This window comes from Equus asinus, chromosome 16 (genome assembly GCF_041296235.1).
Source record: "Equus asinus isolate D_3611 breed Donkey chromosome 16, EquAss-T2T_v2, whole genome shotgun sequence".
In the NCBI taxonomy this organism is placed as follows: Eukaryota; Metazoa; Chordata; class Mammalia; order Perissodactyla; family Equidae; genus Equus; species Equus asinus.
The window spans coordinates 32,441,353-32,463,417 of NC_091805.1; the positions used below are offsets into that span (position 1 = coordinate 32,441,353).

At 36.3% G+C, this 22,065-nt stretch overlaps 1 protein-coding gene across 1 annotated transcript in view; it reads right to left on the bottom strand.

Moving 5' to 3' along the window:
- DPYD (dihydropyrimidine dehydrogenase) overlaps positions 1-22,065 on the bottom strand; it is a 768,359-nt gene that overhangs the window by 431,543 nt on the left and 314,751 nt on the right. The window contains exons 9-10 of the mRNA XM_044748877.2: positions 16,095-16,202; positions 13,976-14,145 (exon numbers count right to left, since the gene is read on the bottom strand). Coding sequence (XP_044604812.2) covers positions 13,976-14,145; positions 16,095-16,202 — 278 coding nt within the window. The remainder of the gene's footprint in view (positions 1-13,975; positions 14,146-16,094; positions 16,203-22,065) is intronic.

A 22,065-nucleotide genomic window follows, 5' to 3' on the forward strand; every position in this document is an offset into this window, starting at 1 on the left:
TTGTGTACGTGAGGGTTCAAACGGGGAATTATCCGGGCTATCTCAAGACGGAAAAGCTGATACATAAAGTAACTTGCTCAATGTTAAAACCAAGCCATGCACCTATCTCTGAGCATTCTATCCATAACTAGTGCTTCCAAACTTTGGTGTGCTCGGGAATCACCTGAAGGCCTTGTTAAAGCAGACTGCATGGGCCCACCACTAGATTTCTAATTCTGTAGGACTGGGTGAGGCCTGAGGATCTGCATTTCTAACAAATTCCTAGGTGATGCCATGCGGCTGGTCCAGAAGTGATATTTTGTGAACCACTGTCTTATTGGGCTATAGCTGACTGGCTCTGAAATTAGTTGGTCTATACCACGCATTCTCAAGGAAAGTAATATCACTCACAAGGGAGTGAAAACTGATTTCTCTGGGAAGGAAAAATTCTTACATATCTAAATGGTTTATGACACACACCCTCCAAAAGAACCACAGTATATAAACAGATTTAGAGTATATCTATAGTATTAAAATTACAACGGGAGGGTAATAATTGGGGGGAAAAGTCTAAAAAGATTCCCTTGTTAGTGCTGTCCAGTCAATTCCAACTCCTAGTGACCCTGTCTGTGTACAGCAGAGTGGAGCCCTGCCCGTCTTTTTGCACCATCCTCTCATCTTCCGGTGCTATATCAGACAGCGCTCTGCTGCTATCCACAGGGTTTTCATAGCAAAATTTTTGTAAGTGGGTGGGAAGGTCATTCTTCCTAGTCTGTCTTGGTCTGGAAGTTCTGCTGAAATGTGTCCATATCATGGGTGACCCTGCTGGTATTTGAAATACTGGTGGCATAGCTTTCAGCATCACGGCAACATGCAGCACCAAAGTATGACAACCAACAGATGGGTGGTGTGGTTCCCTAACTGGGAAATGAATCTGGGCTGGGGCAGTGAGAGCACTGAATGTTAACCACAAGATCATGAGGGCTGCAGCAAAGACTCCCCAGAGAGATGAAAATAAAAAAAAAATAATTGAGAAACACCGGTCATTACTAGAAACTGGTGTGAATCTATTCAGTCTATATTTTATTCAGGATATTCTTTGAATATTGACCTTAATGGCTTAAAAATTGAACCACATAAACTATTATTACACAGTACTTTCCTTTTCATTAAAAGATTAAGAGATTACCAATATCAAAAATAATAGATGTGTGGGATAGTGTGGGTGGTAAAAAACAGAACAGTAGATCTAAAACTGCTCACTATTTAGACAGAGAAACTAGAGGTGAGTGGAATTGAATCAGGTTTGAAATCTGCTTCTACTGCATATTGGGCATAGTCACTATCTCTTTGGCCTTCAGGTTCCTCATACGTAAAATGGGGATAACAATATCTAATTATTTGGTATGCGGTATTATTTAAGGTAATTCAGGAATGTAAAGAACCTAAAGCAGAATTTAACATGTAGAAGGTGCAAATAAATACTATTTATATGTAGTTGCAATTCTCTGAACTAACTTTTCCCCCCAAGCATTCTTCAAACTCTTCACTATTACTTAGCAATAGGACTATGATTCCAATGGAAATGTGGCCCAAAAGCAAAGGTAAAAAAAGGAAAGACCAAAGATGAACCTTAGACTCCTCCTTAATTTTCTACAAATAAAAATGTATAATTTTTGGAAGGCAAACTATTCCTTGAGTAATTCAAATTACAAAATAAATATGGCTCCAGGAAGTAAGATATGCTTTCTGTATCACTTTGTCACATTTGCGTAAGGTAGCACCTTATAACTCATCAATATAACCCAGCTTATTGTGTTTCAAAAATGTCAAGTGATGCTAAATTTTAATGATAATGCCAAACTTGCTTGAATGACAATGCCAAATGTTTATGGTTTGAATAAATCAACACATGAAGCATGTTTCTAATACTACTCTGTGGGGACTTGGAAATGGCCACCCCAAGATATGTCTCTTTGGCATGATGATTATTTGAGGCTACTTTGCAGACAGGAAAGCAACTGAAAAGCAGAATTTACTTACTCTTTGTAAGAGACAATTACATTGTAAAGGAACTCTCTATCTGTAAAGGTGCCTCCCTCTCTATACCAAGAAGAAGAAAGGGGATGACCTTCTCTCTAGAAACTCTTAATCAATGCCAAAGGCAAGGACTTAAATCTGCATTTTGTTTACTGTACTTGTGTGGTAATCTCCCATGATCGACTCCCCCTCCACCCCCAACATCCTCTTCTGTCTTTAGATATTTAAGTGGTGGTTTCGGCCATTTTGGCGAGTTGCTCGGCTTGCCTGAGCCTCTCCTGTCTATACATTGACAAATAGAAATGGCAAGCAATGGGATGTGTTGGAGTACATGAGGAAGCCATCTGGTGTAAGCCTAATTTGGCCTGACTTTGCTATTTTTTCCAAAAGGGCCTGACTGTGGCCATTGAGCACACATTGTATATCTGCTTTAGATATTCCCTATGGCAAGAACAAAGGCCCTTGAGATAAAGGTGACTTCCCTCCCCCTCCCAACATTTGCATTTCTTTAACGATTAAGCATCTTTCCTTAGGCTAGGAACTGATTGCTGTGCTCACCTGTGACCGCCCAGTTTGAGACAATAGACTTGCCTCCTGCTATGCCCACCAAGATAGCAGACCCACTATCTGCTGTGTCCATCAAGCGCTGTGCCCACAGGGCAATCTTGTGACTATTGTGAGAGGGACATTTCAATCATATGTGAAATATCCTGTTTGGGGGTATATAACCACTCTGTGCACCCCACTTCTTCGGTGCCCTTTCTTCCTTCGGGAACAGAGGCCCCAGGCCATGGTCCTCATAAAGCTTTGTTTAATTTTCTCTTGCTATTCTGTCTCATGTGAATTTAATTCGTTCTCCAGCCAGACGAACCCACAAAAGGTAGAGGAAAAGTCTTCCTCACCTACAACTCTTTTCTGTGGAGGGGAGGAATAAAATGCTGAACTATGCTACACATATTGGGGGTATGTCTCAGACTGATTTAGTTTCTGTGGTGTCCCATTTTACTTTTCCTGTCTATTAACACTTAGTATCTATTATTATATGTAGATACTCTCATATACTTTTTGGCAAATTTGGCATTGAATTTAGAAACAAAAATTGGACACTACAAACCCACAAAAATTTTTAGGAATTTAAAATAAAGATTACCAATGATTTAATGTCTGAACATACTTTAGTAGTTTTCTTATACGGTTTTGACTTTTGAGGACCTAAAAACTATATACAGTTACGAATATGAAGAAACTGTATTTTAATACATCTTCAGTTCACATCATAATTTTCCAAAGGCACCACGGTTGATAACTTGTATTCAAATATTTAGTATTCATGCCAACTATCCAAAACTGCACTGAAGTTTGGGGCTATGAACACTGGCCCCCACATAGATTATTCTGAAATTCTGCTTTTGAAACTTGAGATGTTCTTTAGACTCTAAAACGTGTAAGATTATACTATTAGGCAACAGACATAAACCATTTCTTGCTATTTTCCTAATAAGTAGCTAGGTTTTCCAGTTTACATAAAAGAGAGAAAAACTTTTAAAGGAAAGATAGGGAGATATCACTTGAACATATGTATTTATTTGGAAAGTATTGATATTACATTGGGAAAAGAAGAACCGAGGTGTTAAGATTTATCTTAGTCAACAGGGAAGTACTAGGAAAATGAGAATTCAAGGTAAGTGAAGTCATATATCAAGTAAAATATCCTTTGAGCTATTTGTGGACAAGAGAGGAACTTACTTTTACTATTTAAGAAATCTAACAAGACAATAATAATCATATTATTTATATAGCAGGTATTCTTTTAAATGCTTAACATATAACTCATTTTAATTTTGACACAGAAGATATGTTATGACACCTATATGTTAGCTATTTTTTTAAAAAGTATTTAGTTTCAAAACAACTTTCTCCCTGTGTGGCTCAAAAGGCCAACAACACACTGGACATCATCATGATTTACAGATCTAGCACCCGACCTCAGGAGCTCTGATGCTTTCTGGCCTCATAACCAACTTTATGTGGGACAACCAACTAGTAGTATGTGGAGTTAATGGCCACTAAACACTCATCTCAAAGCAAGTAACAATGGGCATGAAGAAGACAAGCTACCTGACCAGATCATCCAACGGTGTAAGGTTGAAATCAAAAGGCAAATGGTGTCCCTCCTCCAGTTGTCAGTTACAGTGTCATGAGAAAATGATGGACCAGATTGACCAGTGGTCTAGCCTCATGCAGTCAGTCTTAATATTTTATTGTTCAAATTAATCAGCCTTCTGTGCTAAGTAGTTCACAGATGTCAGTGTTAGTGCCTTTAATACCTAATGTTTGTTAGTGAGCATTAATAATCAGCAACTCAGTGAGTTTGGTATATGAACACCTCTGTTGATGGCACACATATTTATTTATTTGTTTGATGGTGCCTGTTCTCATGAGGGGCAACTGGTATACATCAAGAAAACAAACTTCTTATCCTTATCTTCACCAATAATTACTGAAGGAAATAAAGGACAAAGCATCTCTAAGGCTCCATTTTTGAGGTTCAATAAATCAAATTGTTAACTTTCTTTTCACACATTATGAGGAAAGTGAAAAAAACATTCTTCTTAGCTTTGATTTTTACTTTCATATTCAGGAAAGATATGTGGTTGATGTGGAGTGAAATAAAAATAGAGTGCTCTAGTATGCAATAATGATCATCATTTTAATGATTAACTTTATGTAATGTGATGATTTGGTCTGATTAATATTACAGGCATCATACTGTGGAAATTACGAAACAACTTAATTTACTATAATTAAAAGCATGATGTCAACTCATTTTAGATTGCATATAGGCAAAGTAAGCATATGTTATAAACTATAATGAGCAGAACTCAAAACCAGCATACATTAAATTCTAATATGCCAAAGTTTGAGAAACACCATTCTTTGTAAAGATTATCTTCTAATAGATAGACAATTACCAAGTTATCAATTCTATATGAACATGAGGACTTCAAAAATGGTATTTCAAGTCAAAATTGTTTGGTAGTCTGCTTTGGCTAGTGATAATCCTGGTAAATATTATCTTCTATTTCCATCAGTGCTAAATTATTGAAGGTACCAGATGTATCCTAACTATACAAGAGTCCCATGCACTGATAGATTTCCCAAACACTTATTAAGTACTTACCATGTACAAAAAATGGTGCTGAGTGCTCTAGTTAACAAAATAATCCCTGCTCTCAAAAATCTCATAGAGGCAGACAAAACAGTGATTACGTTGAGTATGATAGTATATACAAACAGTGTACTCCGACGGCGCGCAAGAGGCCATTGTACACAGCGCTAGTGAAGGTCAAGAAAGGGCAGCCTGGAAAAGATACTCTATGAACTATTCTTGAAGGATGAGTAGGAATTAGTTACTGAAAAGTCCTGGTATGAAACAGATAATCTCCTTTCGGTGAGGGAAGATGAAGGAAGGTAAAGGATTTCATCTCCAGAAAGAAAGAAGCAAAGTGACCTGGATAAATCTCCATGTAAACACACTACTGGGAAACAAACTACCAATCAGCATTTAAGTGGGAAAGCCCTTATCTGTGGAATGCTTTTGGCAAGATGTACCTGTTAATCTAGGATTGCTGTGGTGAACCATCCTGGAAACTAAGGATTTATGGGGCATGGCTCTCTGGAAAGACTCATATAAATTACGTAACTATCTGAGTATAAACTAGGGACCTTTCATAGTTAAAACAGCTTCCTTTTGTGTAAGTGATGGAGCTACTTACGTATTTAGAGACTCCACATTAGTTTGGTTTAAAGCACATCCTGATGCAGCCAGATGAGACCTAGAGAACTGTGTGGGTCCTGCACCTTGCACCTCTCCTTGTTTATCTGACACTTCATTTTTACTTGTATACTTGAAATTATTAATAAAACTTGATGCAGACTATATCTCTAATTAATGTGAGTTTGATTTCACAATCCAATATTCTGGCTAGTTTAGTTACCAAGGAGATGAAGGAGACTAAAGAAAGAGGCAGTAAATCCTGCCCATCCACACTTGATCCCATCTTCCTTAATCTACTAAACAGTTCTTAATATATTTTGTAATTCTTGATTTAAACAGACTCACAGACAGCGGTGGAACGCAGAACAATTTTGATAAGCTTACTACTCCCTGGAATATACAAGCTAATTCTGCAATTATTCTTTTCTTGGGCAAAAAATTTTGTTAAAACCACCTGTTGAAGTTCCTTGTTTTAGTACTTGGTATGGTATTACAGGCAGGCTTCTTTTAGCTGTAAGCTTTTAAAACTGAAAACATGTCTCCATGTGAGAGTTGTACTATATGTTAGATAAACATATTTGCCCCTTAACTATTTTACTGTGTCATTATTGAGCTGCAAAAACCAGAAATGAGTGCCTGGGATAATTCAGAGGCTTAAAATGCTTTTGCACAGGTATCATAAAATACATCTTTTCTAACAAGAAGAGAGTATTTATAAACACTACTCATTTATGATTGATGACATCTTCCTAAATCTGACTAGCTCTTATAACTCTTCATCTTAGATTTTGCTACAGTCAAGCATTCCTGGCTGCTGTTGGAGTATCTCACAAAATTACCCTCTGTCTAACTTTGGAGCTGTTGCAGTACCTTCTTCCATATGGAAATGTCTCTTTATATAAAGTCTGTAAAAATCAGAATCTTCTCTCTTTTTCTGCAACCTGCTAATCTTGGATTTTACAACTTTTTATTAGTTTTTACTTTTTATTATATTGCTTGGTTATATTTCCTTTTTTAAAAAATTCTCAGCTATCTTTTAAGAGACTGAAGACTAGAAATAACTGTTTTCAATCTACTTTTAACGTTAGGCTGATACTGTGTTATGATAAAATGACACTTTTTAAAATTTAAATTAAAAATAAAATATTACTTATTTAAAGGTTTTAAAATTTAAATTAAAAATAAAATATTACTTATTTAAAGGCTATCAGAAGCAATTTTGAGGTATATGTATGTATATATTATAAATTATATATTTTAATATTTCATATTCACTTAAGGTTTTTAATGCCAATAAAATATTGACTTATTTAACATGCCTCACCAGTCTGCTGCCTTGGATCCAGCACTGTTCTCGACTTTTTCAGATTGGTATTTTTCAGATACCAAGTTGAATGAGCCAATCCACTTGAAAGAGCTTGCATTTTAATTTGTAGGATGACTATAAAGTAATACTATTCTATGTGATAAGTGCTACAATATAGGAAGGATAAGGAGGTATAAGATCTCACAGGAGGGAGAGGTTAATTGGGAGAACTAAGGAAGCCTTGAAAGAGAAAATGCCATTTGGAGCAGACCTTGAAGGATGAAAAATATCACTTTTAAAAAGAATGACAATTCTTTCTTTCTATATTAACTCATGTACGTTTTTCATTTATTTTTATCTTTTGAAGCATATGTATGACCAACATGTATATTTAATAAATTATGCAAACAAACTGCTTTTTAATATTTTTGATTTATAAGACAAGAAAGGCCAACCTTGGAAAGCTGAGATGAATACGACTAATGAGAGAGGGGCTTCTAAACCTTTAAACAAAAGTTAATAGAGTAATGACACCTAAAGTTAATGAAGTAATAGTGACATATTGTTATTTAATAAGGCTTGAGAGTCACTTGATATCAGTTTAAAATGTTCACTACTAGTGAATCTGTGTGTACATACATAGTCTTCAGCTCTACAGATATTCTTAGTCAGCATATTGCAGCCACACCCACCCCTGGAATTTTTTTAAATAATTAAGTTTTTAAAATACATAATCTTGAATGGCAACAGGCTTTTGTTAGCTCCTGGCCTATTTACAGTCCCTTTTTTTCTCACTCACTATCTGAATTACCACATGCGGTGTAGAATTCTGACAACTACACCTGTCAGCCTCTTTGATGTCCATGTCTTGAATGTAGCAGATTTTACGTCACCAACTGACTGGGGATACGTTAATTGCAACTTGTTTCAAGTATAATATTCATAGATATTGGCAAAGTTTTCAGTGTAGAGTTTCTGTCATTTCATGAGAAGACAGAACCTTTCCGTCTAGATTCAATATCATTCACATATTTTTCTCTAAATGTTCAAAACGCCGAATTTGGGGAAGAGAAGAAACTTTAAGAAGCATATAGTTACAACACTAATTTTGCAGATGGTCATACTCAGACTAGAACCAAATACTCCAACTTTTAGTTAATTCCTTCTTAACTGTTCCATTCTCCCTTCTCACATTTCATTGAATTTTCACACTTTTTAAAAATGCAGGGGCCAGCCCGGTGGCACAGCAGTTAAATTCACACATCCCCCCTTCGGCAGCCTGGGGTTTGCCGGTTGAGATCCAGGGTGCAGACCTATGCACTGCTTGTCAAGCCACGCTGTGGCAGGCGTCCCACATATAAAGTAGAGGAAGATGGGCATGGATGTTAGCTAAGGGCCAATCTTCCTCAGCAAAAAAGAGGATTGGTAGCAGATGTCAGCTCAGGGCTAATCTTCCTCAAAAAAAACACAAAAAAACCAAAAAAGAAAAAGAAGTAAAAAAAAGAATGTAAACACATACAGATCCTTGGAATGTCATTCCCATGTTACCATAAAACATTAAAGGTATACTTAATATCTTAGTACCAGGGGAGTCCCTAACTACCATTAATTAACGTTGTATGCCTGGGGGCACTTGCGAGTGTGCGTTTGTTTGCAGGTAGCTTCATATGGCCAATCATGCTAACAGGTCTCTGATTACTTTCCGTGAAGAACACCATCCCAAATGATGTGCAGGTGCCAAACGTTGAAGGGCTGCTATAAACATCACCTGTACTAAGTCAAATTAAATTTGTCAACTTACAGAGGTTATTTTCTCAAAATAGTCCCAGGTTCATATTTCTTGTAATTAAATAAAAACCAGAAAACATCAGTTACTTGTAGGAAAATGTATGTTTACCCAGCAAGATGTAGATGATGAAAGTATCGATGGATGTAGCTTTAAGATGATCATTTTATATTAAAAATGTCTGAGGGGAGGCCTACAGATCATGCCACATGGATGATCTATTATGAGGTATGCTGTGTGGTACCAGAAGGAGTCAACCAAAAGGCTTTCACATAGAGACGTATTATTTCAGAATTTCAGTAATAGAAAAAGAAGTTTTGACTAACAGACCAAGAAATCTGGTATTGCCTTTTTATTATTAAAAATAATAAAGTAGCATTAATTAACAAAATAGCTGACCCCCTGAATAGCTTAAATACATGGAAACAGGCTTATCAAAGGTAAATCAGTTACCACTTTGGCAAATTAATAGGGGGAAACCAAGGGTATTAGAAAAGAGTATAGAGAGCCTGTTTCAAATATCACAGAATTAAAGACCTATCACATTTTGCTGTTATTGGGAAATCAAATATGTGAACAATAGATTCTTGAAATATTCTTTGTGTGTGGGATTGTGCTATTAAAATAATTTCGTACCATATTCTTTTCAGTAATAATTAATAAGAACTACAAAGCCCTTCCCCAACCTTACCCTTTAAACTTATCAACTCCAGCAGGTCTGTTGAGTGCTGACCTTCACGCCTCCTTTTAGGGATTCCCAACTGCCTAAAGCATTCTTGCAGTTCTATCTGATCTGTCAACAGCTTTTAATACCAGCATTTTGGGGGATTCTGTTATCCTGTGAAATTTAATCTCACCTATTTAAGCTTGCAGAAAGTACTGGAGGGAATTATTAACAGATTTTCCCTCATCTTCTTATAGGATAGTGCTGAGTGATTGGCTGGTTTCCCTAAGGACCCACGGCTGAGAAGCACTAGCTTGTCAGTAGCATCCTATTTAGCATGTGTGTGAGGCCACCAGGGAGACTGAAAGACATTTGGAATCAGAATTACATCGATATGCTGATGATGCCTCCGTACTTCGTTTCATCAAACCTATATCCTGTAGCATTAATGCTTTCTTAACTAAGATGGAAAGTGCCCCAAAACAGCACACTGCTTATGGCTCTAATTAGACAGCTGGAAACCACATTGATGATACATTAAAGCAGCGAATCAGCAGCCTCAGCATCACCAGGGAACTTGTAAAAAATGCAAATTCTCAGGCCCACCCCAGACTTCCTAAATCAGAAACTCTGGGACTAGGGCCCAGCAAGCTGTGTTCAACAAGCCCTCCAGGTGATTCTGACACATACTAAAGTTTGAGAAATGGCATGTGGTTGTCACTGCTGAATCTATTGGGTGGTGCCTCCTAGATTTGTGGATTAAAACATTTCTGGCTCCAATCATATGGTTCTTTGTTACTATGTAATAACGTACACAGTCGCAAACAATTTCATGTTAAATGTAACTAGTCTTTGTAATAATCCATATTTGTCACAAAAGGATGAGAGAACTTTCTATTGTTCTGTATTTCCCTCCCTCAAAAACCCTCTGAGAATCAGACTGCAGCTTTGGATATATACATGCTGGCATGCCTAACAGTGAGGCCTTTTACCAACAGACAAATCATGTTATACCCAAATGGCATCCAAGAGTCCAAGCCCATTAAACAATACACATTTTTGAGAAAACCTCTAAATGCTCCTATTTCTCAAACTTCACTGACTTTTAAGAAACCAGGTATAGCTGCAGTTTGTATGTACCGGGGCAGCATAGAAAGAATAGGAGAAATACAAAGAAATTGAGTATGATGTGAAATTCTTCATGTTGGATAAAAATTTGTTCCAGGACATATTATTTCAAAACCCATATCTTGAAGTAGATACATGACATTGGACCTCCTCCTGACTTTCCAGTTTCCTAAATGGTAGCACTGCCATGTCATGGGTCCGCTTCCGATGTATACAAAACCAGTAATGGTTATAGAGGATTAACACTGGAACCTCTACAAATGCTAGGAGTCTCCAATCCTAAAAAAGTATAAAAATTGGCCAGTTTTATGAAATATATGCATACTCTGATAATGTATTAGATATTATTCCTTCTCTCAGGCTGAGGAATTTGCCTAAGATGAACAAATGAACCTTCAAAGGCCTACCACTGTAACACTGACCTAACTTGGAATGTATTCGCCCTGTAAAGGCTAGAAGCTCTGGATGCTGATTCCCTCCAGGAAACATTCATTCCACAATTATTTGTTGAACAGTTTACATGTGCTATCCATGTGGTAAGCTAGGGAAGAAAAAAGTGGCCAAGAGAGGTGACCATGGCCCCTGCTCTCGTGGGGCTCGAAGTCAAGTAGTTTTAAGACTACAGAAGAATTTGGTTTCTTGTAAGCTCATAATAAAGAAACATCCAAACATCTGTTCTTCTGGTTTTATTAAGCCCCAGATCCGCTAGAGTTCTACTAAGCTCTATTGCAGGCACGTGACATGTTGTCCCACAGGCCCATTGCCTCCCCTCAATACTTTGGTAACCACGGTTCAGCCCAATAAGCTCTGGCCTTCTGACTGAGCTATGCCTGGACTTGGATCCTTTCCATCCCATAATCCAGTCACACTGAATAGTCTCCTCTTTCCATTAGTTGCTGACTAGCCTCCTTGTTCTGAGCCAACCCTCCTTTAGCCAATTCTCAACAGAGCAATCCTTCTAAAATTTAACTCCAATCTTGGTGCTTCTCTGATCAAAACAGTACAATGGTTTTGTTTTTCACTCAATAAAAATTAAAGGCGTTATGAATGCCTAAAAGACCGCACCTGGTCAGCCACATGCTGCTTTTCTCTTACTCTGGTCCAGCCACAGTGACTTTTTCTTCTCTTCCCAGTCCAAGAGGCTTCCTCAGTCAAGGGTGAATGTATTTGCCTTGATCTAGGATTTTTTCTTTTTTAGGAAGATTAGCCCTGAGCTAATATCAGCTTTCAATCCTCTTCTCTTTTTTTGCTCAGGAAGACTGGCCTTGAGCTAACATCCGTGCCTATCTTCCTCTACTTTATATGTGGGACACCTACCACAGCAAAGCTTGACAAGCAGTGCGTAGGTCCATATGTGGGATCCAAATCAGCAAACGCCAAACCGCCAAAGCGGAACGTGTGAACTTCACCACTGTGCCACCAGGCCAGCCCCTGGAATGTTTTCTCCCAGATGTCTACATTCCCTCAATGTCTTCATCTCCAGAGAGGCCTTCCTGGGCAACCTTGTTTAAAATGACAAATCCTTCCTTCTTTTCTACCATATCTTCTCCCCATACACACTCTTTTACTCCTATATTCCTATATTACTCCTATATCAATTAACTTTTAATCCCACATTAAGTACCTTTCTTTACAGCACTAACCCTCTTTCAATATACTATCTATGCGACAATTGTTTGGTTATTGAGTGTCTTCTCTCACTAGGTATAAGCTCCACAAAGGCAAAAATTTCTGATTGTTTCACCGCTGTATTCAAATTGTCTAGAACAATAGCTGATACACAATGGATACTCAATAAATGCAGGGTGACTAAACAAACAAACAAACAAACTTCTACCTCTACCCTCTCAAGTAATTATCTGGTCTCATTTTGTGTGTGTTCTACATAAGGTAGAAGAAACAGCCACCACTCATTTCTAGTTACCCCTGCCAATGGAAGACGACTATAACGCAAACTGCAAAGTAAACTGACGTTGCCCTTCAGGGTCATCTTCCCTTCCAACTCTCAAGGTGCAGGTTTATGTAATTAAAACTTCTGTGACATTGCAATCAGAAGAACAATATTTAAAATATTTAGTTCAATGCACATTTCTCAAGTACTTATTTGCTGAGGTCCCTATGTATCCACGGGGATATAAAGATAATTAAATTAGCTCCTGTCTTCTTTTATCTTAGGCAAGTCATTTAACTTCAGCATGCCTGTTTTATTTTTATTTGTAACATGATGAGATTGCACTAACTGATGCCAAAAATCACACTCCAGAATAAACTCTTATGATTATACAACCACCTCCACCTTGGATTTTGGAAAAAAGTCTGAAAGGGTAGATTGGATGGAGGAAAGCCCAGAGAATAAAGCTGACATGTGAAACCCAGCCATGAATCAGTGGTGACTGTGATATTTTAGTGAGATTAATCTGTAATGTGGTTAATCTACATGTGACAAATTACCTATTGACTATAGTTATAATCCTTGCCTGGTATAGAGACTTCAAATACATTCAGGCATTCTGAAGCAAATCAAATTCATAATACTGATTCAGATAAAATGAGTAATTTATCTTTCTATAAATACATTTGGTTTTTGTTCTCAGAACTAATACCCTCTTTAAGGCATTATCTTTCTCCAACAGAATTAAAATTTGAGAAGTCTGTGGTATGTGTACCCAGCTGATGTCTCACCCAAGATTAGTCACCAGTCACCTGTAAGAATGAAATGATTTTTAAATCTGTCATTTTTAGTAAGTTAACTAATTATTAATTCCAAATAATGCTTACATTAGAGCTCTTTTTTAAAAATAAATGGCAATCTGTTGTTTTACTGGCTTCATAGCAGGATGAATTGACTGTAAGTGTGACCAAGGTAGTGGAATGCAGCTTATAAACTTGGTTTAAGGAAAATTCTGAATATCGCTAATTACTACTTTCTCCTAATGTCCATTCATTTTGTGAAGAGTACCTACTGTTCAGGATATGAAGACTTAGCACATTCCACTGTTACTAGTTACACAGAATACTTTTCAAAGATATTAACACTGAGAATAAGAAGCACTTGTGTATTGACAAGACAAATTTCTCATTTCATCCAAATCAGTATTATAAAATAATTTCCTTTTACTTTGAACATCTAAATGAGGAAAAAAACAACTATGGAAAGTCTAGAAATTTGCAAATTTGCATTGCACAATTTCAAGAACATTCTAATGATTTAAACCAGAAGACTGCACACTAACAGTTTCATCTCCTAAAATCTGTTGCATTACAACTCCGTATTTTCTGACGGTTCCATTTTACCTCCTCAGGGACAGCTCTTATATTAACAAAGCCTTTTCTGAAGACGATGAACACGCGGCGGGCTCCACAACGTAAAGCGGATGTTGCACAGTCGAAAGCAGTGTCTCCAGCCCCAAGTACAATCACGGCTCCCCGTATCGATGGCAATGGAGAGTGACAGGCGCACATTCCTGAATGATGAAAGGAAAACCCCATTTTCAAGTAGAGAAACCATTTCTGCACGACAGCTCAAAAGATACTTGTACTCAAAGCAGTGTAAAATTGCATCTTGCAGTTTTCGAGGATGGAGTGTCACTATCAAATTATTCTGCTTCATTGAAAGACAGTTTTATTCCCATTTAAAAAATATGCTCATAAATGTAATTTCATAGTCAGTACGTTTAACTTCTTTTTTCCTTCTAGAAGGATAGCTACAACACATTTTGAAGAGTTTAGGTCATAACAAACTGGAATCAATCAATTAAAATTCTCTTCGTCAACATGGTGATATGTATTTTTAAATTGGTGTCATTAAATTTCTGTTTGTTGGAACAAAAAAAGTGACCCTTATGATCTGGGTTCATAATACACAGCATTTCATGAAAATACATTATTTACATATTATCTTATAAGATTTCCAACATATAGGCCTCTATACATTATATTTAGTAAACTATGAAAATTAACATGCTAAGTTCTCTTTATACAACTGAAGAAGTTCTGAAAACTATTTTTTTGAAGTAGTTAAAATAAAACTTTCTCTCTTTTACCACTTTTCTCTGGTTTTCTTTGTAAATTAGAATAAAAGAAATATGGCTTTCTAAGTGTTCATTTCTCAAGAGCATCTATATGAAGATTTGATGTGCAGATGAAGATTCCTTTAAAAGGTAAAATCCAGGTAGTCTCTATGTGTTAAGTGGTAGTGCATGATCAGATTAAATAAAACTGTTGATAAGATAAATTAGGAAACAGCCCCATGCATAGCATAGACCTATAATCTCAACAAGTGTAATCATCTTGCTTGGAAGAGTTTGTATTTGGGATTACACAATCAGTCCTCTGTAACTCTCAAATACTTGCTGTTTGTACTATGATCTTCCCTAGAAAGGGGTGCAGGCACACAAGCACCCCATTCCCCTAAAAGGAGGAAGATGGAGACAGTATGCATCATTAGCTGTAAACTTCTGCAGATTGATCTAATAGAGAAGTTTCTTATCTTTTTTAATTTTAGGGAAAAATGTAAGTTCTTCTCTTTTCCACATGTAATTAGATGTTGGAATAGTTGAAGTTCAGACTACTTTAAAAAATATGCTTAAAGGAGTTAGACTATCTGCTTTTAAAGAATATATTGTAACTCCTTTATCACTAAGACAATGACTCTGGTCCAGCCAAAGCATAAAACAGCTTTAGCTTCAGGTTAATTCTCCCTGCAGTGTATGGAGTGATGTGACACAGAGACTACGTACTAGGGTATCTATCAAAGAATCTTTCTGCCTGTGTGGACACAAATCATGTAAGATAAGTGATAATTTGTCATATTTTAAAACAAAAAATAAAAAAAAATAATTCCCAAACTGAAGTTCCCGCTATTTCTTTTAAGAACATCCTCCAGTGTTTGTTAAGGATGCTCTAATGGAAGCAATTTTTCATGATGCAGTTTAGACTTGCATAGAATACAATTAAAAAAGCTTAGGGGCCAGCCCTGTGGCCTACTGGTTAATTTCGGCACACTCCGTTTTGGCAGCCAGGGTTTGGATTCCAGGCGCAGACCTACACCAAGTATTGGCAGCCATGCTGTGGTGGCGAACCACATACAAAACAGAGGAAGACTGGTACAGATGTTAGCTCAGGGAGAATGTTCCTCAAGCTAAAAGAGGAAGATTGGCAACAGATGTTAGCGCAGGGAGACTATTCCTCAGGAAAAAAAAAATCCTTATGATGATGTTTGATTGGAAGAATGAACAAATAGATGATTCTGGAAAACTCTTACATCATGCTTTTTTTTTTTAACTTTATATTGGTGTTATAAAAGGATAAATTTGAGATCTGAACAATATCCTACTGAGCCTGGATTTAACAGAAATTCATAGTACATACAACAACATAGTCAATGTTAAGAATAGAAGACAATATGTTATACCTGGTTTACTGCCTTTGGCTACAAGTGGCAAAAAGTCCTTGGATGTGTAAAACCCCTGGTCCTGCGTCAGGCCTTGGAAGATTTGGTCTTTTTTGGGTTCTGGTAAACCTAAGTAATAAAAATTTATAAAATATCATTAGTAGAAGAAGGGACTTTTCCTACTAGATATTCAAAAATAAAAGCTGCAATCATTAAAATAATGTGGCTTTTAGAGAAAAAAAGATCAATAAGGAAATCAACATAAAAGAATGCACAAAACAAAACAGAACTCCAAGTATACCTTTAATATATAACTAAGCACACATTATAAATCACAAATTCACGCACACATATCCATATACAGAAACATGGATACACACACATATGTATAGTGTTAAGGGGAAAATCAGTTCATGTCATAAACAATAAGTTTCTGGTGTACTAAAGTGCTAAATGTAAAAAGGTCACCACCAAAACTAAAAGAAATATAGATACATATTCTTGAATCTAGTTCTTGAATATGGAAGATCATTCTAAGAAAAAAAAATAGATGAAAAAACTTCAAAGGAAAAGAAATATAGTTTACCACAAAAATTCAACTACTTCTACATTTCAAAAACATTACAAACAAATTAAATGGCAAATGGTTAACCAGGAAAATATTTTAACAAATAAAATGTCTTTACTATCTAAAGAAGTTTCTCAGTTTCAAGAAGGAACATACTAGCTTTTTAAGAGACACAGAAACAACAGATAACAAAATTGAGATAAGAAAAAATATAAACAGCCATAAGCACCAAAAATCTTAAGTCCATTATTAATTTAAGAACTGCAAATTAAAACAATGAGACATGACTTCCTTTCTATAACAAAGAATTTAAGAGAATTAGACTATGTGGCAAGGGTAGAGACGGGACTTGTCATGGTCTATTGGTAGAAATTCACATTGGTGCTCAATTTTTAGAAAATAGTTTTGAATCTATACTAAGGAAACACTAAGACATGCAAATAAAGGTTTAATGTCCAAAAATGGTTAATGCAAAAAAAAAGAGAGAGGGAAAAAGGGTGGAGGAAGACCAAAATGCCAACAGAATGAATAAATGAGTTTTACTTTAAAAAGGAAAAAGACAGACCAAAATACAGGAATTAGAATGAACATTTGAAAAATATGGTATTAGATTATAATCAAAATATAATGTTAAAAGAACTAGTAGGATACAAAACTCTGTGCACAGTATGATTCAAATTTTGTAAAAAAAAAAGAATATATAAACTATATAATCTAAACTGTGATCATTTCTGGTAGTGGGATTATGGATATTCTATTTTTTTACTATTTCCTGATTTTCCAAATTTTCTACCACATGTATGTACCAACTATACAATTAGGAAATAACTGCCAAAATTTTGAAAAGAAAATGAATAGCAGACTAAAACACTTTTCAAAGTATAAACAAAGCAAATCTGATAGAAACCACCTCATCATAGCAAAGTGGAGAGTTAATTTCTCTCAATTCCATAGACATAAGGGGAAATTTATGGTTTAATTTTATTTACTGTCCAAAACTCAGTCTACCAATGAGTCATTCTAGAGAGGGGTAGTTTATTTTATAGTTAAATGAAGAGCAATGAGTAGCTGCTGATGGACACACAGCGTAATAAGCATGGTCCAAGGATGACTTTGTCATATAAGATAAGGTAGGTGCCACATCTGATCTGAAAGCTGAGGGTGCTTATAGATTGAGAGTGTCACCAGCAAAAATCCACTGCTGTCCCTTCAAATTAATTCAAACATTTTTCTTCCCTGTCCAGCATTCCCTCCCCACCCAAAGATTTGCCCTTTCCTCATAGATTATTTTAAGCCTATTTGTTATTAAAATTATTTTAATTACCTAGGAAAGTTAGGCAAGTCATTTGAGCTGCCTTTGCTTTGGTTTTTTTTTAAACGAGGTGGGGATAAGATTGTTTCTTCATTTTCTGACATAGAGGAATACTCCTTAGGTATATTTATAACGTGGAAACTATTACATAAATGTGTGGTTATTTAAGTAATTCTTTTAGGAAGCCTGGGATAGAGAGTGATTACAGTTACATAAATGTAGCTGAATATGTACTTGAAGACGCTGGTAACAAAACAATTTTTCTCGAAAGTTATTAAAAGATGCCTGTAGTTTAAGCTACACTTGATCCGTCAAACTAACATATACATATGCTACACATCAAGATGTAAATACGGACCTGTCTCCCCTCTCATACCGCTATACCATAGAGATAGCATACGTTCTACAGCATTTCATTTTCCTGTTAAAAAAATCACAAACAACAAGAAAAACAACCTGAAGTGCTATGCCATTTCAAGGTGGTATGATAAGCAAAAACCTTTAAGGCAGATCAAAAACAAGGCACAGAGAATGTCAGTGGCAGATAACAGTTTCACAGTTACTGGCAATAAGGTCTAAAATCCTTGCTTTACTAACTCCTAATCTGAGCTTTTTCACTACTTGCCATGGTTAAGGCAGAGGGGGAGCTTCACATCTGTGATTATTTTCTACAGACTTACTACCAAAATAACTTATCTAAAGAAATGCAAGGCACTCTTATTAAACATACCACCCAAGCCACAGAGATGACTTTTCCTCTTCTGCAGGATTGTTTTATAAGAAAAAAGCTTTGGTAAAATTTAAATTTCATTTTTTCACTTGGATCAAGGCACTGACAAGGACAACTGACAGTCCTGTACTTTCACCCCACTCTGCATTTATCACTATAATGAATTTAACATTTACTGGGTCAGATTTTCCCCGTAAATATTTAAGAGGGCACATCGGTTAGATGTTCTGACCTATGGATATTGGCTTACCGAGGGGAAAAATGAGCCAGTAACTGGACAGGATCATTATGATTGGATTATCCCTACAGCCTCTTTAGCCACACCCAGGTCACAGGCTTTTAGAGTCTCAAGGTCCAAGGAGCCCTTCTCCCCCCGGGTGACAGGTCATCGTTAGGCCATAGATCAGTGCATCTGAAGCTCTCCTCACGACTCTTGGGTAGTCTGGCCCAGTTGGCAGATGTACCCTAGCCTCTGCTAACCATGATGCTGTGGTGTGATTAGCAACAGGGTCTTTGTCATCAGAAAGAATTGTGTGGTGTGAGTTCTTTTTCTCTGACTTACCAGCTCTGTGATTTTGTGTAAGTTCCTGGGATGGTCAGTTTTATATGTACTTGGCTAGCCTATGGTGTCAAATTATCCCATCAAACACTAATCTAGGTATTGCTGTGAAGGAATTCTGTAGATGTGGTTAATATCTACAATCAGTTGCTTTAATTAAGTAAAGGAGAGTACCTTGATAATGTGGGTAGGCCTCACCCAATCAGCTGAAAAGCCTTAGGAACAAAACTGAGGTTTCCCTAAGAAAGAAGAAATTCTGCCTGGCCCACAGATTTCAGTTTCGCTAGCTCCCACAATAACACAAGCCAATTCCTTGAAATAAATTATATATATTTTATATATGTATATTTTTTATATATGTATATTTATACACATATTTTATATGTATATATATATATACACACAAAATACATGTGTTTTTCTGTAGAACCCTGAAACAGTTCCTTAATCTCTCTGATCTACTACTGCATACCTAATAGGAAAAATAATTGCACTTCTTTCATAGATGCGAGATTTAAAGGAATATGTGTGTGTATATATATAAATGCATATATGTATGTATATGAAGCATTTAGACCTGGCACACAGTGAATGCTCAATAAACATTAGCTATTAATATTAAGATAGGTTTATTTATTCTCTAGTTTATCAATTCTTTCAAATTTCACACCTTATGGCAAGGAAAGAATAGAGCTTAAATCAAAGTAAAGTATTAAACCTTAGCAAATTTAAACAAAGTGCTACAAAGAAAGATAAATGAAGCAACCTAAAGTGAAATATGAAAGATAATGAAACTTGCAAATACCCATCTATCAAAGGAAGATTTCCCTGAGAGTAGGTGGCACATTAATAAATAAGGTATGTGTCTATACCAGGATGATTTCAAAATGACACTGAAATGACTTTTTAATTCACCTTTCAGTGGGAAGAAGGAGGTTTATGAATAAAGAGGAATTGGCCAAGATTTGACAAACAAAACAGCTCAGCTTAGGAGATGTATAGTGTTCTCTGTCTTTCAAGAAGACCAGATAGTTTCTTTGTTCCCTTAGGATAGTTACTGCAGTTTTTGGTGTTTTCAGCATGTATTTATACAAAGGAACACTTCCTTAAAAACCTACTGAAAAAGATAATTTTCAAGTTCTCTGAAAATAAGTAAAAATCTGCTTATATTACAGAAATCTAATTTAACATGTGTCAATTACTTATAATCAGTGTTCTAATTACTCATTTAATTCTCAAAACAACTCTATGAGACAACTAATATTATTTCTTAGATATGACGAAACTGAAGCACAGAGACTTTGCTGACAGTCACAAACAAGTAAGGAGCTGTGCCAATTTCTAACGTGGACAGTCTGCCACCTACGCTGTAACTTCAAAATGCTGCCTTTTTCACGTGTAAAATTATAACTAAGCCCTGTTACAATGTGATGCTACACAAGTGATATCTAAATTAATCATTCAATGTATATGTATTAAGTTTCACCATGAGACTATTGACACACTTACAGCACAGAATGTGTCTGTGGCCAGGTTTCAATCTAGAGATACGGAAAGACTGGCTGCTTCTCCAGGCTGCATCTTTGTTTTGTGATTATTTTCCCTAGTACAATTCTTTTCTGAAATGTTTTCCTTCTTAAGTGTATTCCCCTTGGGTATCTGCTGGTTATTTTTCAATATTTAATATTCTTTGAAATACGTATCTCTGCTTTGTTTCCAAAGCACCTCCTTCTGGAACAACTACAGCATAGATAACAGCAGTGTATACTGTAAATTCTTTGTGCTCATACTAAGTTCTGCACAACTTCAGTTAACATTAAGATATTAAATATTCTGTCTCATGTTATCATCTAGTAAGTAAGAGAGGAGAAATGAGCCCTTAAGGCTGAGTCTTCATAGCTAGGGTAGGACGTGTTTAAGAATTCCTCAGATTTTATAATGTCTGCCTGTGTTATTTCACCGGGTCACTTATTCGGTGTTAATTGAATTGAGCAAGCATGTGTGTCATGCCTCTCATTCTTGAAGGCACGCACTTGAGTAACAGGTACGCTGGAAAGATGGTGATTGGATAGATGTGTCATTGGAGACAGCCTCACAAATCCCATAGGAGTGAAGACAGCACAGAACACTGAGAAACTGCCTCAAGTTCCCAGCAAAAGACTGTGGCTTACAGTAATGGGCAATGCTCTGGTATACTGAACTCTCTCTGCAGGTACATCAATTTTGTTATTTCACACAAGAGCTTTTTCAATAAGAAGATTTTAGGAGACAAATAAAATCCCACTGATTATGTAACTACTCTCAAGTTTACCGGCTGAAAATAGCAAAATGTACCGATGGCAAATATCCTAAGTTTTTCACTTTTCCAAGGACTTTTGTGTCTGAGATCTCATTTTCTTCTCAAAGAAAGAAGCGTGTTGTATGATCTCAGTCCTCATTTCCTAAGCCTGGTTTGGGGAATGGTGCTGCATGAGGAGAAACATTAAAATGTGCAGATTAAACATGGATTCATTAAACAAACTGTCACTGAGGGACACCAAGCTATCTACCACAGCTATCCACCCGTGTCTTTGTGAAAAAAATGTCCCTGTATAAACATTGGTTTTCTTTATTCTTGTTTACTGAATCTTTTTAAAATATCTTAATGCCAACTGACTTAATTCTTTCATTTTTTATAAATATAGTATGTTGCGTAAGAGTAAAACCTCTGAAGTCAGACTTTCTGCATTAAAATTCTACTTCCAGGACTTACTAGCTATTAGGACCTTGAGCAAGAAAATTTTTCTTTCTGGGCAGCAGCAGCTCATCAGAGGATTGTTAGAA